At 40.6% G+C, this 21,554-nt stretch overlaps 2 protein-coding genes across 3 annotated transcripts in view; one reads left to right on the top strand and one right to left on the bottom strand.

Annotated features, from left to right (window-relative positions):
• The window catches only part of INTS4 (integrator complex subunit 4), a 115,056-nt gene that overhangs the window by 66,433 nt on the left and 27,069 nt on the right, over positions 1-21,554 (top strand). The window contains exons 12-16 of the mRNA XM_024255311.3: positions 2,072-2,214; positions 4,505-4,620; positions 5,494-5,627; positions 7,904-8,061; positions 19,016-19,109. Coding sequence (XP_024111079.2) covers positions 2,072-2,214; positions 4,505-4,620; positions 5,494-5,627; positions 7,904-8,061; positions 19,016-19,109 — 645 coding nt within the window. The remainder of the gene's footprint in view (positions 1-2,071; positions 2,215-4,504; positions 4,621-5,493; positions 5,628-7,903; positions 8,062-19,015; positions 19,110-21,554) is intronic.
• AAMDC (adipogenesis associated Mth938 domain containing) overlaps positions 8,303-21,554 on the bottom strand; it is a 97,076-nt gene continuing 83,824 nt past the window's right edge. For both annotated transcript variants that reach the window (XR_010141739.1, XM_054526069.2), the window contains one exon: positions 8,303-8,833. Coding sequence is in view for 1 of the 2 variants with exons in the window: in XM_054526069.2 (XP_054382044.1) it covers positions 8,802-8,833 (32 nt within the window). In the remaining variant the exon portion in view is untranslated. The remainder of the gene's footprint in view (positions 8,834-21,554) is intronic.

Genomic DNA, 21,554 nt, shown 5'->3' with positions numbered 1-21,554 from the left:
TTTTCTCTTTTGTTTTCCTTTCCTTTCCTTTCCTTTTTCTTTTCCTTTTTCCTTTCCTTTCCTTTTTTTTTTTTTTTTTTTTTTTTTTTGAGGCTGTCTCTCGCTCTGTCCCCTAGGCTCCTTTTTCCTTTCCTTTCCTTTTTTTTTTTTTTTTTTTTGAGGCTGTCTCTCGCTCTGTCCCCTAGGCTGGAGTGCGGTGGTGCGATCTTGGCTTACTGCAACCTTCACCTCCTGGGTTCAAGCAGTTCTCCTGCCTCAGTCTCCCGAGTAGCTGGGATTACAGGCACGCACCACAGTACTAATTTTTGGAATTTTTTTTTTTAGTAGAGATGGTGTTTCACCATATTGGCCAGGCTGGTCTTGAACTCCTGACCTCAAGTGATCCACCCACCTTGGCCTCCCAAAGTGCTGGGATTATGGTGTGAGCCACCGTGCTCGGCTGACTCTTCATTTTTTTATTACCAATGTCTTGCAGCAGTGTCTGGCACAATTGGGTGCTCGGTAAGTGTTTGCTGAGTAGCTGAGCTATGTTCCAAGCTACGTTTTGATGTACAGAATTGTTCACAGGTATGCTTATTTGTGAGTACTTATGTACATAACTCACAAAGAATCCTTGCCTTTTAATTCTTTTCAGGAGTTCAGACCCATATAAACTTACAGTAGACTATTCTTCCACCCTGCTGTGCACTGCTCCCTTATATTTTCTGTGTCACTGTGCTTCGTTGCTTTGAGCCTTACCTTGCTGACCCTTCCAGCTGGAATTTGCCTTTTTTTTTTTCCTGCTATGTCAAGATCCTACCCTGCCTAGAAAAATTCACTTCTTTATTCAACAAGCACTGTGTATGCATTAGAAATATAGGGATATCAAAACAGACAGGCTCCCTGCTGTCATAAAACTTATATTCTAAAGAGAGGTGGAGTAAACAAACAAAATGATTTCAGATGGTGATAAATGTTATGCAGAAGATAAACAGTATGATGGAGGAATGGGGGATTTCTCTGTAATTTGAGTGGTTAGTAAAGACTTTCTGAGATGATGTTCAAGTTGAGTCTTGAATGATAAACAGAAGCTAGCTATGTGAAGACTGGGAGAATAACTTCAGGTAGAGGCAACAGCTAGTGGGAAGGCTCTAAAACACAAGTGAGCTTTGTTGTGTTTGCAGAATAGAGAGAAAGCTAGTAGGAGTGAACCACAGTGAGAAAGCAGAAATGTGGCATGAGATGAAGTCTGAGAGGGATTAGGGACAGGTGGAGAGCCTTGTAGGCCATTTTAAGATGTCTGGATTTTATTCTAACATTATGGAAAACTGTTGCAGAATTTTATGGATAGGAGTGACATTTCGATTTGCCTCTCTTTTAATATTTCTCATTCTTGAAATCTTGAAATTCACATCAGATAGATTGACTCTTTCCCTCACTCCTCCATTTAACACATACAGGTATACCTCTCTTTATTGGGCTTTGCAGATATTGTGTTTTTTGAATAAATTGAGAGATTGCGGCAACCATGCATTGAGCAAGTCTATCGGTGCCATTTTTCCAATAGCATGTGCTCACTTTATGTCTGTGTCACATTTTGGTAATTCTTGCAATATTTCAACCTTTTTCATTATTATATCTGTTACAGTGATCTGTGATCAGTGATCTTTGATGTTACTGTTGTAATTGTTTTGGGATGCCACAAACTGTGCCTGTATAAGATGGCAAACTTAATAAGTGTGTGTGTTCTGAGTGTTCTGCTAACTAGCCATTCCCAGCCTCTCTCTTAGCCTTTCTTCTTAGCCTGTCCTTTTTCCTAGTTGCAAAAAGGCTCTTGTACCTTCAGCATCATGACTGAGTTCCAGATAGGATGGAAAAGGAAGGTTAAAGAACAAAGGGGACAAAGCTACTGCCTCTGGTCCTTTATCAATAAAATGAGAGATTATTTCAGGAATTTCAGCCAAAAAACTTCCACATACTTTGTTACATGGCCACCCTAGATGGGAAGGTGGCTGGGGAGAAGGGGATGGTAGATAGAGGCTGAGTCTGCTAACCAACAGTAACTACTATTATTATTACTTTTTTTTAAAAGGATTCATCCAGAGATATTCGAGAGGCTCTTCATGAACTCTTATGCTGTACTAATGTTTCAACCAAAGAAGGGATTCATCTTGCATTGGTGGAGCTGCTGAAAAATTTAACCAAGTACCCTACTGATAGGGACTCCATATGGAAGTAATGACTTTTTTGCCCATTTACTCATTGAGTCCCATAATGTGGTAAATGTACAATGCTGACATTTGTTCCGTCCTTATAGATTGAGGATAGTATGGCCCTGAATTTTGCCTTTACTTTAGAAACCTGATTCAACTTAACCAAACTCTCAGCAATCTGATTCCTAAGCTGAGTATCACATTTTAGATTACTTACTAATTTGTGCATCTATCCACCTAGCAAATGTTATGTGCCTGCTGTGTGCTGACTATGCACCAACCCTTGTGGTAGCTGTTACAAGTATAGAAATAAATTAATTAGATTTCCTCTTTCTCCTATATAGTGGTTTGTTTAGTTATGTTTTTTTTTTTTTTTTTTTTTTTGAGACGGAGTCTTGCTCTGTCACCCTGACTAGAATGCAGTGGTGTGATCTCAGCTCACTGCAACTTCTGCCTCCTGGGTTCAAGCGATTCTCCTGCCTCAGCCTCTTGAGTAACTGGGATTATAGGTGCACGCCACCATACCCAACTAATTTTTGTATTTTTTTTAGTAGAGATGGGGTTTTACCATGTTGGTTAGGCTGGTCTTGAACTCCTGACTTCAGGTGATCCACCTGCCCCGGCCTCCCAAAGTGCTGGAATTACAGGCATGAGCCACTGTGCTCGGCCTTATTATTTTTTATTCGTTAAGTTCTGGTTTAGAGGGTGCACTAAATTGGCCGGGTGCAGTGGCTCACGCCTATAATCCCAGCACTTTGGGAGGCTGGGGCGGGTGGATCACCTGAGGTCAGGATTTCAAGACCAGCCTGGCCAACATGGTGAAACCTCATCTCTACTAAAAATGCAAAAATCTGCCGGGCGTAGTGGCACATGTCTGTAATCCCAGCTACTCAGGAGGCGAAGGCAGGAGAATTGGTTGAACACTGGAAGCAGAGGTTGCAGTGAGCCAAGATTGTGCCACTGCATGCCAGTCTGGGCAACAGAGCAAGACTCCATCTCAAAAAAAAAAAAAAACCATAAACAATAATAAAAATATATAATTACCTTGCTTGTATAGTTCCTTATAGTTTATAAAGGGCCCTCATGTAGTTATAATGGCTAACATTGAGTTCTCACTATGTGACAGACACTTTGCTAAGTACTTTATGTTAGTTATTTAATGCTTATAGCAACTCTATGAAGTAATGACTTTTAATCTCATTTTGTAGATGAAAAAATTTACTTGCATAAGGCTACTTAGTTTCAGACAGATCTGTGATTTCAGGACTTCACCCAGGATATCAATTAGAATGTTTTTGCCCACAAATAAAAAAGACAATCTGATTAAAAATATCTTAGCCAATAAGTCTGTTTTTTCATAACAAGAAGTCAGAAGGTTGGTTTCAGGATTGGTCATTCACCAGGTTACCAGGGCTCTCTTTGGTTTCTCTGCAGTTCTCTTGGCTTTTTTTTTTTTTTTTTTTTTTTTGAGACAGAGTCTCTCTTTATCGCCAGGGTGGAGTGCATTGGCATAATATCGGCTCACTGAACCTCCGCCTCCCAGGTTCAGGCGATTCTCCTGCCTCAGCCTCCCGAGTAGCTGGGACTACAGGCCCGTGCCACCATGCCCAGCTAATTTTTGTATTTTTAGTAGAGATGGGGTTTCACCATGTTGGCCAGGATGGTCTTGATCTCTTGACCTCCTGATCCAGCCACCTCGGCCTTGCAAAGTGTTGGGATTATAGGCGTGAGCCACCACACCCGGCTGGCTTTCTTCTCATAGTTGTAAGATGGCTGCCTCATAAGATAATATCTCAAGACAGAAAGGAACGGTCAGTCCGTTTCATGCATTGCTCTTTTGATTTGCAAAAACATCCCTGAGGAGCTCCCCAGCCAACATACTCTCATGCTCCATTGTCTAGAACTGACTTACTTGCCTACCAGCAAACCAGTCACTGGAAAATGGGAATGGGATTGCCATGATGGGTTTAGACCAATAGTGGTTCAGCTCTTGGGCTGGACCTGCCTTTTCCGAGCACTTTGCTGCCTGCCTGATACCTGAGTAAAATCAGGGCTCTCTCAGGAAGAAAGTTGGGGGAAATGGCTGTTGGTTAAATAACCAGTTCTTTTATCTTTATAATAACCAGTTTTTTTAGATGAATTAACCAAGTTCCAGAATAACTGGGTGACTTATCTGAAGTCATAGAGTTAGCAAAAGTATATGGTTGAGAATTTCCAATTCCAGTTCAGGTTTTCTGATTCCAGTTCCTAGTACTTTTCAAAGGACTAACTTTACTAATTTGTTGATGTACATTCTTATTTGTTTGTTTCAGGTGCTTGAAGTTTCTGGGAAGTCGGCATCCAACCCTGGTGCTTCCTTTGGTGCCAGAGCTTCTGAGCACCCACCCATTTTTTGACACAGCTGAACCAGACATGGATGATCCAGCTTGTATCCTCTGTGCTTAGGATGGGCCCTGATGTGTTGGCAGGCAGCTTTGGCATCTCCTTCTGCAGTGTAGCTAGGGTGGTCTGAGTTTTCTTTTCTTTGTTTTCTTTTCTTTTTTTTTTTTGAAGACAGAATCTCATTCTGTCACCCAGGCTGGAGTGCAGTGGCCTGATCTCGGCTCACTGAAGCCTCTGCCTCTCAGGTTCAAGCAATTCTGCCTCAGCCTCCTGAGTAGCTGGGATTATAGGCGCCCGCTACCACACCCAGCTACTTTTTGTATTTTAGTAGAGACGGGGTATCACCATGTTGGCCAGGCTGGTCTCAAATTCCTAACCTGTTGCTTGGGCTAGAGTGCAGTGGCACCACCCCAGCTCACTGCAACCTCCGCCTCCCGGATTCAAATGATTCTCCTGCCTCAGCCTCCCAAGTAGCTGGGATTACAGGTGCCTGCCACCACTCCCGGCTAATTTTTGTATTTTTAGTAGAGACGGGGTTTTACCTTGTTGCCCAGGCTGGTCTCAAACTCCTGGCCTCAAGTGATCCACCCGCCTCAGCCTCCCAAAGTGTTGGGATTACAGGTGTGAGCCACCATGCTTGGCCAGTATGTACTTTGATAGGCAATATAGTTGCTTACTTTATAGGCAAAATCATTTCCATTTTTTTGTATTCTTGGCAGTCTCTGGCATTTTTAAAAACCTTTGGTAATTGGGGGTGTGGGTGGAGTAGGGGAATGTATTTTGTTGTTTGCATTTGCATTTCTTTGATTATTAGAAAATCATAGTCTCTTGATGGAGATTTTGGAGGTGGAAAGTGAGAGTGCCAGATTCTGGCCAACCTTTTATACTTCCAAGTTTACTTAACCCAGTGATCTATCAGATATTGCAGTTTTGGTACTTATTTTCAATGCTGCTAAAACCTGTCCGACAATGCCAGCATTGTTCTCAGATCACACCTTCAGGCACTATGCCTACCTCCGAGACAGTCTTTCTCATCTTGTTCCTGCCTTGAGGGTATGTTGAAAACATCTGTTGTCCTTGTTTTTATTTTGCATGGGGTAGGGGTATTTTTGTTCATGTTTTCCTTTGAGATGGGGGTCTTGTTATGTTGCCCAGGGTGGTCTCAAACTCCTGGGCTTAAGCCATCCTCCTGGCTCAGCCTCCCAAGTCACTGGGATTACAGGTACGCACCACTGTGTGCAGCTTGTTTTTGGCTTTTTATTTTTTGTGCTTTGTGGTTATTAAATAGTAGAAAGCAGTCCATATATTCTCTGAAAACTTGTTTGTTCATTCTCTTTCTCTCTTGGGCTCTTTGCCATTGTTTTATACTTTTGCTTTTGTATCTTTTACCTTTTAAGATGATTCATTTTTTTTGGTGTCCCTGGGTTATTGATATTAGGCAAGAAGAAAGGAACCTGGAACAATAGATTATATTTTAGATCAAGAATTTAAATTGTTATATATATATATACACACACACACACACACACACACACGCATTTATTTATTTATTTTTATTATTATTTATTTATTTTTATTATTATTACTTTTTGAGATGGAGTCTCGCTCTGTCGCCCAGGCTGAAGTGCAGTGGCGCGATCTCGGCTCACTGCAAGCTCCGCCTCCCGGGTTCACTCCATTCTCCTGCCTCAGCCTCCCAAGTAGCTGGGACTACAGGTGCCTGCCACCACGCCCGGCTAATTTTTTGTATTTTTAGTAGAGATGGGGTTTCACCGTGTTAGCCAGGATGGTCTTGATCTCCTGACCTCGTGATCTGCCTGCCTTGGCCTCCCAGAGTGCTGGGATTACAGGCGTGAGCCACCACACCCAGCCTAAATTGTTATATTTTAACAATTACATATAGCCATGATTCTCCACAAGTGCTTATTTTTAAAAAATAAAACCTTTACTATTTTTAAAACCTAGAGATATATAGAAGAAAATTTAAAAATAGATCATAATAATAATAGCAAACACTTCGTGAATGCTGTGGCCCAGGTACTCTTCCAATCTCTCTATTTGCATTAACTCATCCCTGCTTGGGTGACTTCAAATCACTTTATTTGGAATAATATGTGTTTATTTAGAGGAATATATATATATAAATATATATATATAGTTAGAAAATTTAAACTTTATAGAAGATACAAAATGAGGCCAGGTGCGGTGGCTCATGCCTGTAATCTAACCATTTTGGGAGGCCGAGGTGGGTGGATCATCTGAGGTCAGGAGTTCATGACCAGCCTGGCCAACATGGTGAAACCTTGTCTCTACTAAAAATACAAAAATTAACTGGGCATGGTGGTGGGCACCTGTAGTCCCAGCTACTCGGGAAGCTGTGGCAGGAGAATTGCTTGAACCCAGGAGGCAGAGGTTGCAATGAGCCAAGATTGCGCCACTGCACTCCAGCCTGGGCGACAGAGCGAGACTCTGTCTCAGAAAAAAACAAAACAAGTGGATACAAAATGAAAAGTGAAATACTCTTTGCTCTCTCCTCCCCATCCATCTTAAAAGGTAACCACTTTTAACAGTAAGAATAAGTATATCTGAAGGGCTAGGCCAAAAATGAAAAAAAATTATTCTCATGAAAAAATTATATGCTATATAAATTTATTTGGGAATAAATCATTACTCTTCCTTCAAGTGAAAGATAAGATAGTGTTTTAAAGATAAATGTGGCCGGGTGCAGTGGCTCACACCTGTAATCCCAGCACTCTGGGTGGCTGAGGCAGGCGGATCACCTGTGGTTGGGAGTTCGGGACCAGCTTGACCAACATGGAGAAACCCTGTCTCTACTAAAAATACAAAATTAGCTGGGTGTGGGGGCGGCCACCTCTAATCCCAGCTACTCAGGAGGCTGAGGCAAGAGAATCGCTTGAACCTGGGAGGCGGAGGTTGCAGTGAGCCGAGACGGTACCATTGCACTCTGGGCAACAAGAGCGAAACTCTGTCTAAAAAAAAAAAAATGTAACAACAGTTTAATTTTTAGTCTCCTTCCTATGGTTGGCCCATTTATTTCAGTTAGCAATAGAAAATATTACACCTTTCTGTTTTTCTCCTGGCAGCTGTGGCTGTATTGGGTAGACCATGTTTGCATTTTGTCTCTTTCTCTTTAACTCCCAATGTTGCTGAGGAAGGGGAGAAATGTTTTTTATAGAATCTCCTAGCCTTTTTTCCCCTTTGTTTTGTTCAGCTCACATTTTTAATGTGCTTTTATGTGTTTGTGTGTGTGTTATCAAAAGCTGAGCCACCAAACTTAATGACTCTATAATCCCATTGTGTTTGCTTAGTTACCAGGTAGAAAACTAGTGTCATCAGCTGTTTCTCCCAGCATAATACCTCAAGAGGATCCTTCTCAGCAGTTCCTGCAGCAGAGCCTTGAAAGAGTGTATAGTCTTCAGCACTTGGACCCTCAGGGAGCCCAGGAGCTGCTGGAATTCACCATCAGGTAGGGTAATCATCCCTTCATCTGACAGAGTTAGTGCTGTTACACTCAGCTTGACTGTTCTGAATTCTAGTGTTGGTTACTAGGCTTGATATTCTGACTCTGTTGGTCTACATTCACACACGGTTTTATGGTCTGTTTACATTTGGATTAGATTGTGGTTTGAACATATTTTTTAAAAGAGCTCTTTCTATTCATGACTCGATTGATGATTAGTACACAACAGAAATAGTTACAAAGAACCTGTTTTTAGTTTTTTAATTTTATATATTAGGAGGAGTGACCAAAATGCAAAGTAACAGTGGCTAAAACAGGAGCAAAGTTTAATTCTTTCTCATAGGCAGGACAGGGCTGAGATGACCATCAGGGATCTAGGCTTGCTCATTCTTTTTTTTGAGACAGGGTCTCACCATCACCCAGGCTGGAGTGCAGTGGCATAATATCAGCTCACTGCAACTGCAGCCTCCTGGGCTCAAGTGATTCTCCCACTTCAGCCTCCCAAGTAGCTGGGACCACAGGCATATGCCACCACGCCCGGCTAATTTTGGCTTTTTTTTTTTTTTTTTGTAGAGTCGAGGTTTCACCATGGTGGCCAGGCCGGTCTCAAACTCCTGAGCTCAAGTGATCCTCCCGCCTCGGCCTCCCAAAGTGCTGGAGTTACAGGCGTGAGCCACTGTGCCTGGCTTAGGCTCATTCTTTCTTGTGTCTCCATCTTCTGCATCAAGCAACCTCTGCTTAACAATTCAGAATCTAACTGTCCCCCCTGTATTCCATCCTGTGGGGAAAAGAAAACGGGAAGAGAAAGGTATCATCTCCACCCTGTGGTTTGTTTAAAGACACTTCCTAAAAGTTGTACACTCTAATTTTACTTGCATTCCATTGACTAGAACTTAAGTCACATGGCCATCTCTCACTTCAAGGAGCGAGGACATGCAGTCTTTATTTTGGGTGACTAATGCCTGGTTTGCATGTGATGACTCTAATACTCAGGAAGAATGGGAGAAAGATACTGGGGAACAACCAAAAGGCTCTGCCAGACCTTCCTCAAAATGGCCTGAATGATATGAAAAGAATTTAAACTCATTTGCTTTTAGCAAAAGCAGTATTGTTTGCTCTTAAAAGAGAAAAACATTATATCGGTCAGGTGCGGTGGCTCATGCCTGTAATCCCAGCACTTTGGGAGACCGAGGCGGGAGGATCACTTGAGGCTAGGAGTTCAAGACCAGCCCCGTTTAGTGAAACCCCATCTCCACTAAAAATACAAAAATTATCCGGGTGTGGTGGCACACGCCTGTAATCCCAGCTACTTGGGAGATTGAGGCACAAGAATCGCTTGAACTCGGGAGGTGGAGCTTGCAGTGAGCCAAGATCGCGCCACTGCACTGTAGTCTGGGCAACACAGTGAGACTCCATCTCAAAAAAAAAAAAGAAAAAAGAAAAATATTATATTATATCATTTGTATCTTGGTTGAGATCTCTTTTGATCTGCCTGGAAGAGTATTTGGTACCAGCCACATTCAGTTAATAATTTTTAGTGGGTGATTTCATTCCATACACTAAGAAACAAGCTCTGTGCTAGATACAGATCAGCTAGCTAGCATTCTGCCCTTAGAGAGCCCATGTAGACAAGATGGATATAGACAAAGACTTATGATGGTGGATAACAGCGCTTTGTACTTTGTTCATGCTTTCCTTTCCATTATTGCATCTTAACATGTTATAAAGCCAGCCAACTGAACCATCTCCAAGTTATGTTTTCCTATTATATTAGGTCATTCATTCACTTAGCAGCATTAACTATTTGTTTATTCTAATAAGCCAGTTGCTGAGGGTAGAGAGAAATAAGAAATGACATTTGTTCTTAAGGTACTCACTGTTTATTACAGGACCCAGAAGTCATCAATTTGATAAATGATACAGTGAAGAGAAGCATAGATGCTGTGGAAAAACAGATGAAAGTCCCTAACCCATCACAGTAGTGGTGGTGAGGGATGCTTCACAAAGGAGAAGATCCTTTAGCTAGTATGAAATGATAACTGAGCATGTTAGTTTTGTAGTCCATGTGCGGGAGAGAATTCCAACTTCAGCAGACATTAGAAGAGCTGGGAGACGTGAGGGAGAACAGCCTCCCAGAACTGCAGTGGTGTAGTATAGTGATTGAGTGAATGGAGCTTTGAAGGCAGACTCATTTTGGTTAACGTCTGAGCTAATACAGTCATGCACTGATTAACAGCGTTGTGGTGGTCCCATGATTATATTTTTACTGTACCTTTTTATGTTTAGATATACAGATATTTACCATTGTTTACCATGTTTACCAATATTTACCATTGTAACCAGTGTTACAGTTGCTTACAGTCTTTAGTACAGTAACATGCTGTACAGATTTGTAGCCTAGGAGCAACAGACTATACCATATAGCCTAGGTGTGTAGTAGGCTATACCATTTAGATTTGTGTAAATATACTCTATGGTGTTTGTGAGACAAAATCACATAACAGTGTATGTCTCAGAATGTATCTCCATCATTAAACAACACATGACTTGTAGTTGTTTGATCTTAGTCAAGTTTATTGCTCAGGGTTCATTTGCAGAAAACAAAAGAGGCTTTTAACTAATTTAAGCAGAAAGAAATTGATTACAGAATGTTACATGGCTCACAGAGTTGTTGGGAAGGCTAAAGAAACAGACTAGGTGTTATATCCAGGAATGATTTCCAGAGCCACACAATGAGTGGGCCACCAAGGAGGCTGATGTTCCTGCTATGATCAGGAAAGCTGCCTATTGAGTCAGGATGCTACCAATAAAGCTGCTGGCTCCAGAACCGTGTCTTGCATTCTGCCTTTCTCCCCACTTAACATTGTTCCCTATGCAAAACTCATGTGAATGTGTTTGACTGTTAATAAATCATGTCTGGAACCTAGCTCAAGGGAATCTGAGAAATGCAGTTTTTAACTTTGCAGCTTACGTAGTCTAGGAAGATACAGTAGATGAAGATAGGAATACCACATGTGAGTGAGCCAAATCCAGTGTATGCCATAAGTACCAACTGCTGTTAGCTCCAGTTTACTCACCTGGGGGACTTGGTGACTTGCTGGGTGCAGGGGTGGGAGTGAGGAACTGAGAGATAAATGGGTGGTCTGATACTCTAGTAATCCAATAAAAAGTTGAAGGTGTCCTGGGCTCCCCTGGGAGTGCCGTGGGCTTGGGCTGGACAGGTCGTGGGGAGAATGCTGGGTAGGTGGGTGCAGCTGCAGCCACAGGAGAGCCAGAGTGTGCAGCATGTGTCCAGTGTGAGCCTCCTGAGCTTCCATCTGGGTCACATAGTCTTTGTGCCCCGGGGAAGCCTCTAGAAGCCACACAGAGGCCCATAGCAACTCTCATGCCCTGGAGGGTCTCACTAGCTACTCCAGTGATGGGCCCCCCAGTAGCTCTGGGACCCAAGCAGGGATGATTCACAAAGTCCCTACCAAGCACAGGCCTTCACAGTTCAACAAGAAAATCCTACTGTTGACTGGATTTTTAAAAACAGTGGAGGATATCACACTAGAAATGATAGATACTGCAAGAAACAAAGCTTGAGTGAAAGCTTGTTACCGTAATGAATGGACTCACACATATCACTGCTTTGCAGTGATAGCATCAGCCAAAAGGGCTGCAGAACATGAATCATTAACAAGTTGAAATATGTCAAAGATGGCTGTGTAGTGTGAAGAAGCTGCATTAGCTGCACAGGCTAATCCTAAATGATATTCTGAATGGCAGAGTGTTCACCTGAATACCATCACTGTAATCAGTAACAATAAAAGATAGGGAAAACTGAATTATTTTTAAGGTTGAAATGATTTTAGCATGACCGTTTGTTCTTTTGCCACTGTACATTGAATCATATACTTGATATTTATTGTGTGCCTGTGATGTGCCAGTAACAGTACTCTAAACTAGGGGTCACCAAACTACAGCCTGTGGACCAAAGTTGGCCTGTTGACTGCTTTTGTATGTAAGATCTGGTTGAAGCACAGCCACGCTCATTTGTTTAGGTATTGTCTATAGTTGCTTTCATGCTACAATCACAGAGTTGAGTAGTTACCACAGAGACCATATGGCCTGTAAAACCTAACATGTTTACTATTTGACCTTTTACAGAAAAAATTTGCTGACCCTGCTGTAAGCTCTGGGCAGTCCACAGCTCTGTAAGCGGAGATTCCAGTCCTTTCTATACCTCTTGTGAAGCGATTTCTCTTCTCCCTCAACAAAGTGTTTAGTTTTGGAGGCCACTGAATGAGGTTGTTGGCCCTGAGCCCAGTAAAATAAAGTCTACTTCCTGACTCATCCCCACCTAAATAAACATTTAGATTTTGTCCTTGACGGTTTTATCCTGTTGGCACTAAAGCAAGTGCAAAAGGCACAAAAGCTAGCCAATTTGGTGATCAGCTGCAGTGCTGGCTCTTAGAAGGTACTCGCCTTCATGGTCTGGGTTTCCTGAGATGATAGTCTTGCTAGGCAGTGGCCGGCCAGATCACTGTCCTAAGTTCGGGGCTCTGTGTTTCTAGCTTGAGTGTGTATTCAGGAGCATAGGCAGGATGGTGAAAAATCTGGAAAGGGAAGCAGATGGACTATAGCACTGAGGGCACCTGCGATGCTTTACAACCATCATTGCAGACATGAAGTAATTTGCTAAGAAGAGGCAGAACCAGGATTTGAGTTCAGCTTTGTCAACTCTAAAATCCATATTCTGTGATATGCAGTGATTTACAGGGGATTCCTGTATCACATGAGATTAGATTAGTTGACCCCTGGGGTTCCCCACAACTTACACTTTCTGAGTTGTTATGGAGTGAAATGTTAGCCTTTCATACAGAAGGTTCTCTCATGAGGACTGGAGCCATGTATTTGTTAGTATGAGTGTAAAACAAATTTCACTGTCATACACAGTGCCCTGTTTTGTAATCCAAACAGCCATTTAACCCAATGAAGATCTCACCTATGAGCCAGATGCTGTGGCTTGCGCCTGTAGAACTGTTGTGAAGATTATTGTAATGATTGTGGTAAAAGCATTTTGAGAATATCAGTTACATAGATAATAGTTGGACATTTATGGATGTTTGCTTTAAAATTTAAACTAACTGGCCGGGCGCGGTGGCTCACACCTGTAATCCCAGCACTTTGGGAGGCCGAGGTGGGCAGATCATGAGGTCAGGAGATCGAGACCATCCTGGCTAACACGATGAAACCCCGACTCTACTAAAAATACAAAAAATTAGCCGGGCGTGGTGGCGGGAGCCTGTAGTCCCAGCTACTCAGGAGGCTGAGGCAGGAGAATGGTGTGAACCTGGGAGGCAGAGCCTGTGGTGAGCAGAGATCATGCCACTGCACTCCAGCCTGGGCGACAGAGCGAGACTCCGTCTCAAAAAAAAAAAAAAAATTAAACTAACTATGGCTTATTTAACCTACTGGACATGCTTTTGACATTTTGTAACTAAATCAAATTTTATAAATGTAATCATGTTTACATTCACTAGCAGGGTTGAAGGGGATTGTCTATTAAGGAATGCTGCAGTCATTTGTCTGCTATTTCTCAGTATGAATAGTGACCTCCTGTTTTTCAAAGTTTACATTTTTGTGTTAAGTCCATGAAAGTGCTGTTACTATACACACTGTTGTTTCAGGAACCATATCACCTTAGAAGTGTTCCATAATAGAGAATTTTTCTTTTGGAGTAAAATAGCTCATTATAACCTGAAACAGAAGGGGCTTCATTTATCAGAGATAGAAAGAAATGTACTACTTTTCTTATGGGAATTCTTTTACACACTAACCATTGAAGAACATGGGATTTTTTAGTTGAATTCTTTAAAATCCTCTTTTTACTTTGAAACTTTTATTGTCTTTTAGGGAGAGCACCTATTGTGTAGTATTGGAACTGGTCTAGTAATTAAAGAGTAAAAATAATACACGTTTGTAATCTGTCATCTTCTAGGTGCAGAAATAAAGATGGCGTTTTAGAAGTTACCAAGACTTTGTATTTATTTTGTATTTCCTAACATTCCTTTTTGCTCTACTAAGCTACTAAGAGACATTAATTATAAATTTTATTTTTAGAGATTCTAAGAGATTGAAAAAAATAAACTACATTTGATTTGCACATCCAGAATCTTTTTGACTATCTTTAATAGTGATTTAAATAATTAATTCAGCCTATTGTGTAAGCTTAAAAAGAATCACTATATGTAAATGTGTTTACACATAGTGGCATAGTGGCATCATATAGATTGCTAATGTGTGTATTCCTGGGAGGAACTGTTTTGCTCTGCCTGATAGCATCTAAAGAAAAGTGGCCCAGTGTATCCAGTTGTTTTTTTTGTTTTTTTGGAGATGGAGTCTCCCTCTGTCGTTCAGGCTGGAGTGCAGTGGTGCGATCTCGGTTCACAGCAACCTCTGCCTCCCAGGTTCAAGCAATTCTCCTGCCCCAGCATCCCGAATAGCTGGGACTACAGGCGCACTCCACCACGCCCGGCTAATTTTTTGTATTTTAGTAGAGATGGGGTTTCACCGTGTTGCCCAGGCTGGTCTCGAACTCCTGAGCTCAGGCAATCCCCCAACCTTGGCCTCCTAAAGTGCTAGGATTACAGGTGTGAGCCACCGCGCCTGGCCGTGTCTAGTTTTAAATTAGTTTTTGTCTCATCTGTGTTTGATGTAACTAATAAATAAATGAAAAGAGTTTAATAGCAAATAAATAAATGAGATACAATATGATATGGTTAAAAAAATACTTTTGGAGTCAGAGCTGACTGTCTAGTTCATGTCCTGTTTTGTTGTTTATTCTGTGACCTTAGGCAAGCCACTTAAATTCTGATCTTTAGTTTCCTGTTCAGTGAAATAGGATTAATTGCAATTCATATTGTGAGGATTAAGTGAGCTCAAGTAAGGAAACAGCTGGCACAGTACAGTGCACATAGAATGTGCTCGGTGTACCTTTCTCATTAGAGCCCATAGTCTCCTGATGGATGTCTAGACTGAGGCTTCCTGAGAATTGTGAGCATAAAGAGATAAAGAGAGGAAACACTGGGACACAGGATTTTTCCCAGAGTTAACAAGTTTCCCTTTTTGTTTGTACAGAAGTTCAGATTTCTTATGGCTAATTGTGTTGGATTGGGTTACATCTTGTTCTGTGCACTTCAAAACAACTGCTACAATTCCGGGGCAGGGGAATAAAATAACATTTGGAATCAGTTAGTTAATGTACAGTCAGTTGGTCTGTATTCTGTATAATTGTCATAGAAGGCAGAATCTTCCTGGAGAGGAAACACAAATGCTTCTGAAGTAGAATACTTCAGGGCTGTCTCTTGCAAGAGAAAAATCAGAGAAGTGAAAGGAAGAGACCATCTGGCCACCAAACTCACACTTCACAGTTGGGCTTAGCTAGTCTATGGTCTTGGCTTTCATTGTGCTGGGTTCCCATGCTTTGGGTAGGCCCTCCCGGACCAGTTCAAGCAACCCAAACGAATAAGAAGTGATATATATCATACATTAATTCTTCAATCACTTTGAGAGTAATTTACTCTTTGCCCCTTTGTAGGCATCTCCTTCTTGATGTCAAAGAGGCATCGTTAACTATCATAACGTTACCCACCGAGCATGAGATGGGAGGAAGTGGCATAGTCCAGTGGACAGTTTTTTCCAGGCTACTGTGAAACCTGATGTGTTATGCCAGCTCTGAAACAGACAGCTTCCCAAGTGACTCAAACCTTAAGGTTTCCCACAGTTTCCATTTCTATTCAGAATTTAATGTTGCTATTAAAAAGTAATGAGACAGCTTTCTATGAATGCTGAGATGGTTAAGTAATACACAAACACACACTCACATTGCTCCCCTAAAAAAGAAGAAAGCAAAGAAAACCAGTACTTTTTGTAAATGCATGGCATATCTCAAAATTCAAAAGAAACTAGTAATAGTAGTTGCCTCTGGGAAGGTGTACAGGGTGGCAGGGCTACAGGGCACAGGCGTAGGAAGGGGGACTAATTTAATTTAATTTAATTGTATATCCTTTGAATTCTATACCTTAAGTATGTATTAACTATTCAAAAAAACTAATTTTTTTTTTAAAGAAACATTTTCTTTTTTTTTTATTATACTTTAAGTTTTAGGGTACATGTGCGCAACGTGCAGGTTAGTTACATATGTATACATGTGCCATGTTGGTGTGCTGCACCCATTAACTCGTCATTTAACATTAGGTATATCTCCTAATGCTATCCCTCCCCCCTCTCCCACCCCACAACAGGCCCCGGTGTGTGATGTTCCCCTTCCTGTGTCCATGTGTTCTCATTGTTCATTTCCCACCTATGATTGAGAACATGTGGTGTTTGGTTTTTTGTCCTTGCGATAGTTTGCTGAGAATGATGGTTTCCAGCTTCGTCCATGTCCCTATAAAGGACATGAACTCATCATTTCTTATGGCTGCATAGTATTCCATGGTGTATATGTGCCACATTTTCTTAATCCAGTCTATCATTGTTGGACATTTGGGTTGGTTCCAAGTCTTTGCTGTTGTGAATAGTGCTGCAATAAACATACGTGTGCATGTGTCTTTATAGCAGCATGGTTTATAATCCTTTGGGTATATACCCAGTAATGGGATGGCTGGGTCAAATGATATTTCTAGTTCTAGATCCCTGAGGAATCGCCACACTGACTTCCACAAGGGTTGAACTAGTTTACAGTCCCACCAACAGTGTAAAAGTGTTCCTATTTCTCCACATCCTCTCCAGCACGTGTTGTTTCCTGACTTTTTAATGATTGCCATTCTAACTGGTGTGAGATGGTATCTCATTGTGGTTTTGATTTGCATTTCTCTGATGGCCAGTGATGATGAGCATTTTTTCATGTGTCTTTTGGCTGCATAAATATGAAAACTAAATGTTTTAAATCACCAGTAATTCTAGCACAACTATTTTATTTGTGTATGACACTTTCTAATTTCTTACTATAGGCAGATATGTTTTCATATGGTTACAGTCATTGTGTCTATACTTACATCCAGTTAGAATGCTTTTCACAAGCTAGCTTATAATGGCTATTTATTTCCTGCTATGATCTGAAAGTTTATGTCTCCCCCAAATTCATATACTGAAATCCTAACCCCAAGGTGATGTTATGAGGAAGTGAGGTCTTTGGGAGGTGATTAGGTCATGAATGAGATTAATAACCTTTAAAAGAGGCCTAAGGGAGCTCGTTTGTGACTTCCACCATATGAAGATACATGTAGAAGGTGCAGCCTATGAGGAAATGAGCCCCCACTAGAAACCAAATCTGTAGGTGTCTTGATATTGGACTTCCCAGCCTATACAACTGTGAGAAATAAATTTCGGTTGTTTATAACCCACCCAGTCTATGATATTTTGTTATAGCACTTGCATGACTAAGATATTTTTCTAGATGTCCAGAAATTGGAGATATGGTATGATTAAGTGGCTTATTTATAAGCCCGTATTTATTTATAAATATTTATAAGGACCTTATTTATAAGGACCTAGTTTCTCTATTTCTCTTTGGACTTTTCTTGTCTTCAGCATTGGCTTTATCTTAAGGTTTTTTCCCTTAGAGTTACAGTATGCTGCCAATGGCAATCAGTGCTATAAGCATCCTTGCCTGGTCCAGCGAGAGACAGACAGACACACCAATTTGTTGTAAGCATGCAATAAAGTACTTTCATCTGAACTGATAAGGTCAATTCAGGTCACATATCCAGACAGACAATGTGCACTAATTGGCTTAGTTCAATCAGATACTACTTGGAATTGGGCTTGGGGACATGTTCCCTTGAACAAAATCAGAGTTCAATTAGTAATAAAGAAGTGGAGAATGGCTAACTGGACAGGCAACCAACAGTGTCTACCATAATACCTTTTTAAAAAATAATGTTTTTTTCTGATACAAGAAAATAATTGTTAATTGTCTTAAAAACTCGGAAAATAAAGCATAGCTGGGAGAAGGTACTAAAGAGCACCCTGTCACCATTATCCAGAAAGCCACCTCAATGTATTTTTCTCCTCTATATAGTTTTTACATAGTTGAGATCATACACTTTATTAACCATTTCATATTTTAATGGCTACAAAATATTTACTTGGGCCGGGGGCGGTGGCTCACGCCTGTAATCCCAGCACTATGAGAGGCCGAGGCAGGCAGATCACGAGGTCAGGAGCTTGAGACCAGCCTGGCCAACATGGTGAAACCCTGTCTCTACTAAAAATACAAAAATTAGCTGGGCGTGCTGGTGTGCGTCTATAATCCCAGCTAGTCAGGAGGCTAAGGCAGGAGAATCGCTTGAACCCAGAAGGCAGAGGTTGCAGTGAGTCGAAATCACGCCACTCTACTCCAGCCTGGGCAACAGAGCGAGACTCCACCTCAAAAAAAAAAAAAAAAAAAAGATGGATGCAGCAAACCGTCATGACGTGTGTATACCTATGTAACAAACCTGCACGTTCTGCACATGTACCCCACAACTTAAAGTATAATAAAAAAAAAAATTTACTTGATTGGCTGCATCATAATTTACTCAATATTTCTTTCACCATTGAATAAGTAGCTACTGAGTTTTTACTATAATAGTCCACATAACAATGAATATTGTGACCCATAAAGCATTTCATTTCTGTTGAATATTTCTCTTAGTATTACTTTTCAGCGTAAAGCTATGAATCAAAACATTTTACCATATATGTGCCTTTATAACAGTATGGTTTTGCTTCCCAAAAGGGTTACATGAGCTTAAACTACTGTCACAGTGTGAGTGAACCAATTTTATTATAACCACTCCAGCATTCAGTGTTGTCATTTAAAAATGTATGACCAGTTTACTAGGTATAAAATGATAAAATGCTTTTGACATGATCTTTATGTTGGTGGCATTATCCTTATCCTGTGTTTGCCTTGGGGTTTTATTTACTATAGGGATCTGCAAAGACTTGGAGAACTTCAATCTGAATTGGCAGGAGTAGCTGATTTCTCTGCCACCTATCTTCGCTGTCAACTACTTCTCATCAAGGTTGGTTTTCATCCATTCCATTTATGATTGTGTTGCTAAAAATGCATCTTTGTGGATCCAGCAGTGTGTGAGGCCATAAGTTATAAAACTTATGGTCTTAATGCAACCACTTGACAATGGAGAAATATGTACTCTGCAGTGTGATTACATTTGTGTCTAATTAATGAAATATTAACTCATAGGAATTTGTAAATTTTGGGAGAATTCTTTTATCATAATATAATTAGAGCACATTGGATAATCATTTTAGTTAGAATCCCAAGGTTGTAAATGTTTTGTATAATTTGATTAGCAAAGGAATTGTATGAAGTTTTAGACTATTTTCTTAAAACGCTCATTTGAAGGCCAGGTGCAGTGGCTCACACCTGTAATCTTAGCACTTTGGCAGGTCAAGGCAGGAGGATCGCTTGAGCTCAAGAGTTTGAGAACAGCCTGGGCAATATAGTGACACCTCATCTCTACAAGAAAATTTAAAAATAGGCAGGTGTGGTGGTGCATTCCTGTATATCCAGCTACTTGGCTGGAGTTGGGAGGACTGCTTGAGCCTAGGAGGTCAAGGCTGCAGTGAGATTGCACTCCAGCCTGGATGACAGACCAAGATCCTGTCTTTAAAGAAAACAAACAAACAAAAAAACTGATTGTACTTCATCAAAGTTAAAAGGTTGATTTCATTGCTGTTAAAAAGACCAACTTGCTGGCGTTTCTTACTCAGTAGTCAGCTATACACAGAATTGGTACCCAAGAATCTATTTAGTTTTGCTGAGTTAAAAAACAATTAAATGAGTTCAGTATCTTTCAGCTTCTGTAGCAGAATTTTACTATAAATTTTGGCACAGAATTTAGGAGAGCCCTTCTCACTTGACGAACTTTTATCTTGGCCCTAGTTCAAAATGTTCTTTGTTTTCAAAGTAATTGATGATATTTGGCTAAAGTCAGAGTAAATCAGGGAGTCAAAAGTTATTTTCTACTGTGTGAACTTGTGCTAAATGTTATATTTAACAGTTGTGCAGGTGTGCCTATACATGTAAAGGTGGGTATGTATACTTGGTACTTAAATGGTCCTTGTTAGGCTAGATATGTTCTTTCTAATGTATATATCTGTGTAATCACCATCACAGGCAAGTCGTAGAACATTTTCATCACTCCAAGAAGTTCCTTCATGCCCCTTTGCAAAGTTGTTTGGCTTTTCCAAGCCTCTGTGAAACCCCAGGAATTCAAGGAGGCCATGGAGAAGAATCCACTTTTCTATAGTAGCAAAATATGGGTGAGGAAAGAGAAGTGATTACTCCTAAAAAGAACACATAATTGTTGGTTATTCAATGACAAGGGGTGACAGTGTAGGTAAGGGGCCCAGAGCCAGAACCCAAGGCAAGTGTGTTTAATAACAGGAAAAAAGCTAAATAAATTTTGGAACAGCTACCTAACAGTATATTCTGTAGTCAGTAATTCTTTATGAAGAATTATACAACAACATGACAAAATACTTAGGGTGTAATGTTATGTACCCAAAAGAAGGGGAGCCAATCATAATCCCAAAAGACAGTCCAGAACATCATAGTCCTAAACTGTTTAAATTCCAAAAGACTAAAATCCCTAAAGTCTAAAATCCCAAAAACCACAGCCCAGAAAACATCAAAATCGCCAAAATATAATTATGGAAGAAATAATTAAAAAAATTTAAAGATATTTATTTTTTAAAGGGGAATTTATTTGAGAAACATAAAAACACAACAGAATACTTTATACACCACTTAATATAATAAAATAGACAATAACAACATACATTTTTGCAAGCATAAACACTCAGGTTACTAATGACAGTGGGTGGGTATAACAGTTATGAGCAGATGAGCCATATTTATAAAGAAATTGGTCATAAAGGGAAAGGTATAAATGCATATCACTTTGGTTGTTAATTGTGTATACCCAGCTTTTTAACTGTGGTCATCTGAAATACTGTGCCCAACAACCTCAAGTCTTTTGACGAGATTGATGGAAACTGTGCTGGGTCACCACTGCATATGCAGTCACCCAAAGAGCTGAGATCTCAAGAAATTTTATCTTTCACAAATGCAGATGTACGAAAAGGATATCTCATTTATCGAGGAAGTTTCAACATTTTATGTACACACTCAATGCTTATACACAAAGTCAGTATTGTGATAATGCACTTTCATGGAGTCGATTTCTGATATCCAAGCAGCAGAACCCAGAGGGTCCGTTTCGCTATTTTGCCTTTTTTTTTTTTTTTTTTTTTGAGACAGAGTCTCACCTTTTCACCCAGGCTGAATACAGTGGCATGATCTCGGCTCACTGCTGCAACCTCTGCCTCTTGGGTTCAAGCAATTCTCCTGTCTCAGCCTCCCAAGTAGCTGGGATTACAGGTGTGCACCACCACGCCTGGCTAATTTTTGTATTTTTATTAGAGACAGGGTTTTGCCATGT

The sequence above is a fragment of the Pongo abelii genome, chromosome 9 (genome assembly GCF_028885655.2).
Source record: "Pongo abelii isolate AG06213 chromosome 9, NHGRI_mPonAbe1-v2.0_pri, whole genome shotgun sequence".
Lineage (NCBI taxonomy): Eukaryota > Metazoa > Chordata > Mammalia > Primates > Hominidae > Pongo > Pongo abelii.
Note: the sequence above shows the minus strand (reverse complement) of the source record. Positions and strands in the feature narration are given on the sequence as shown.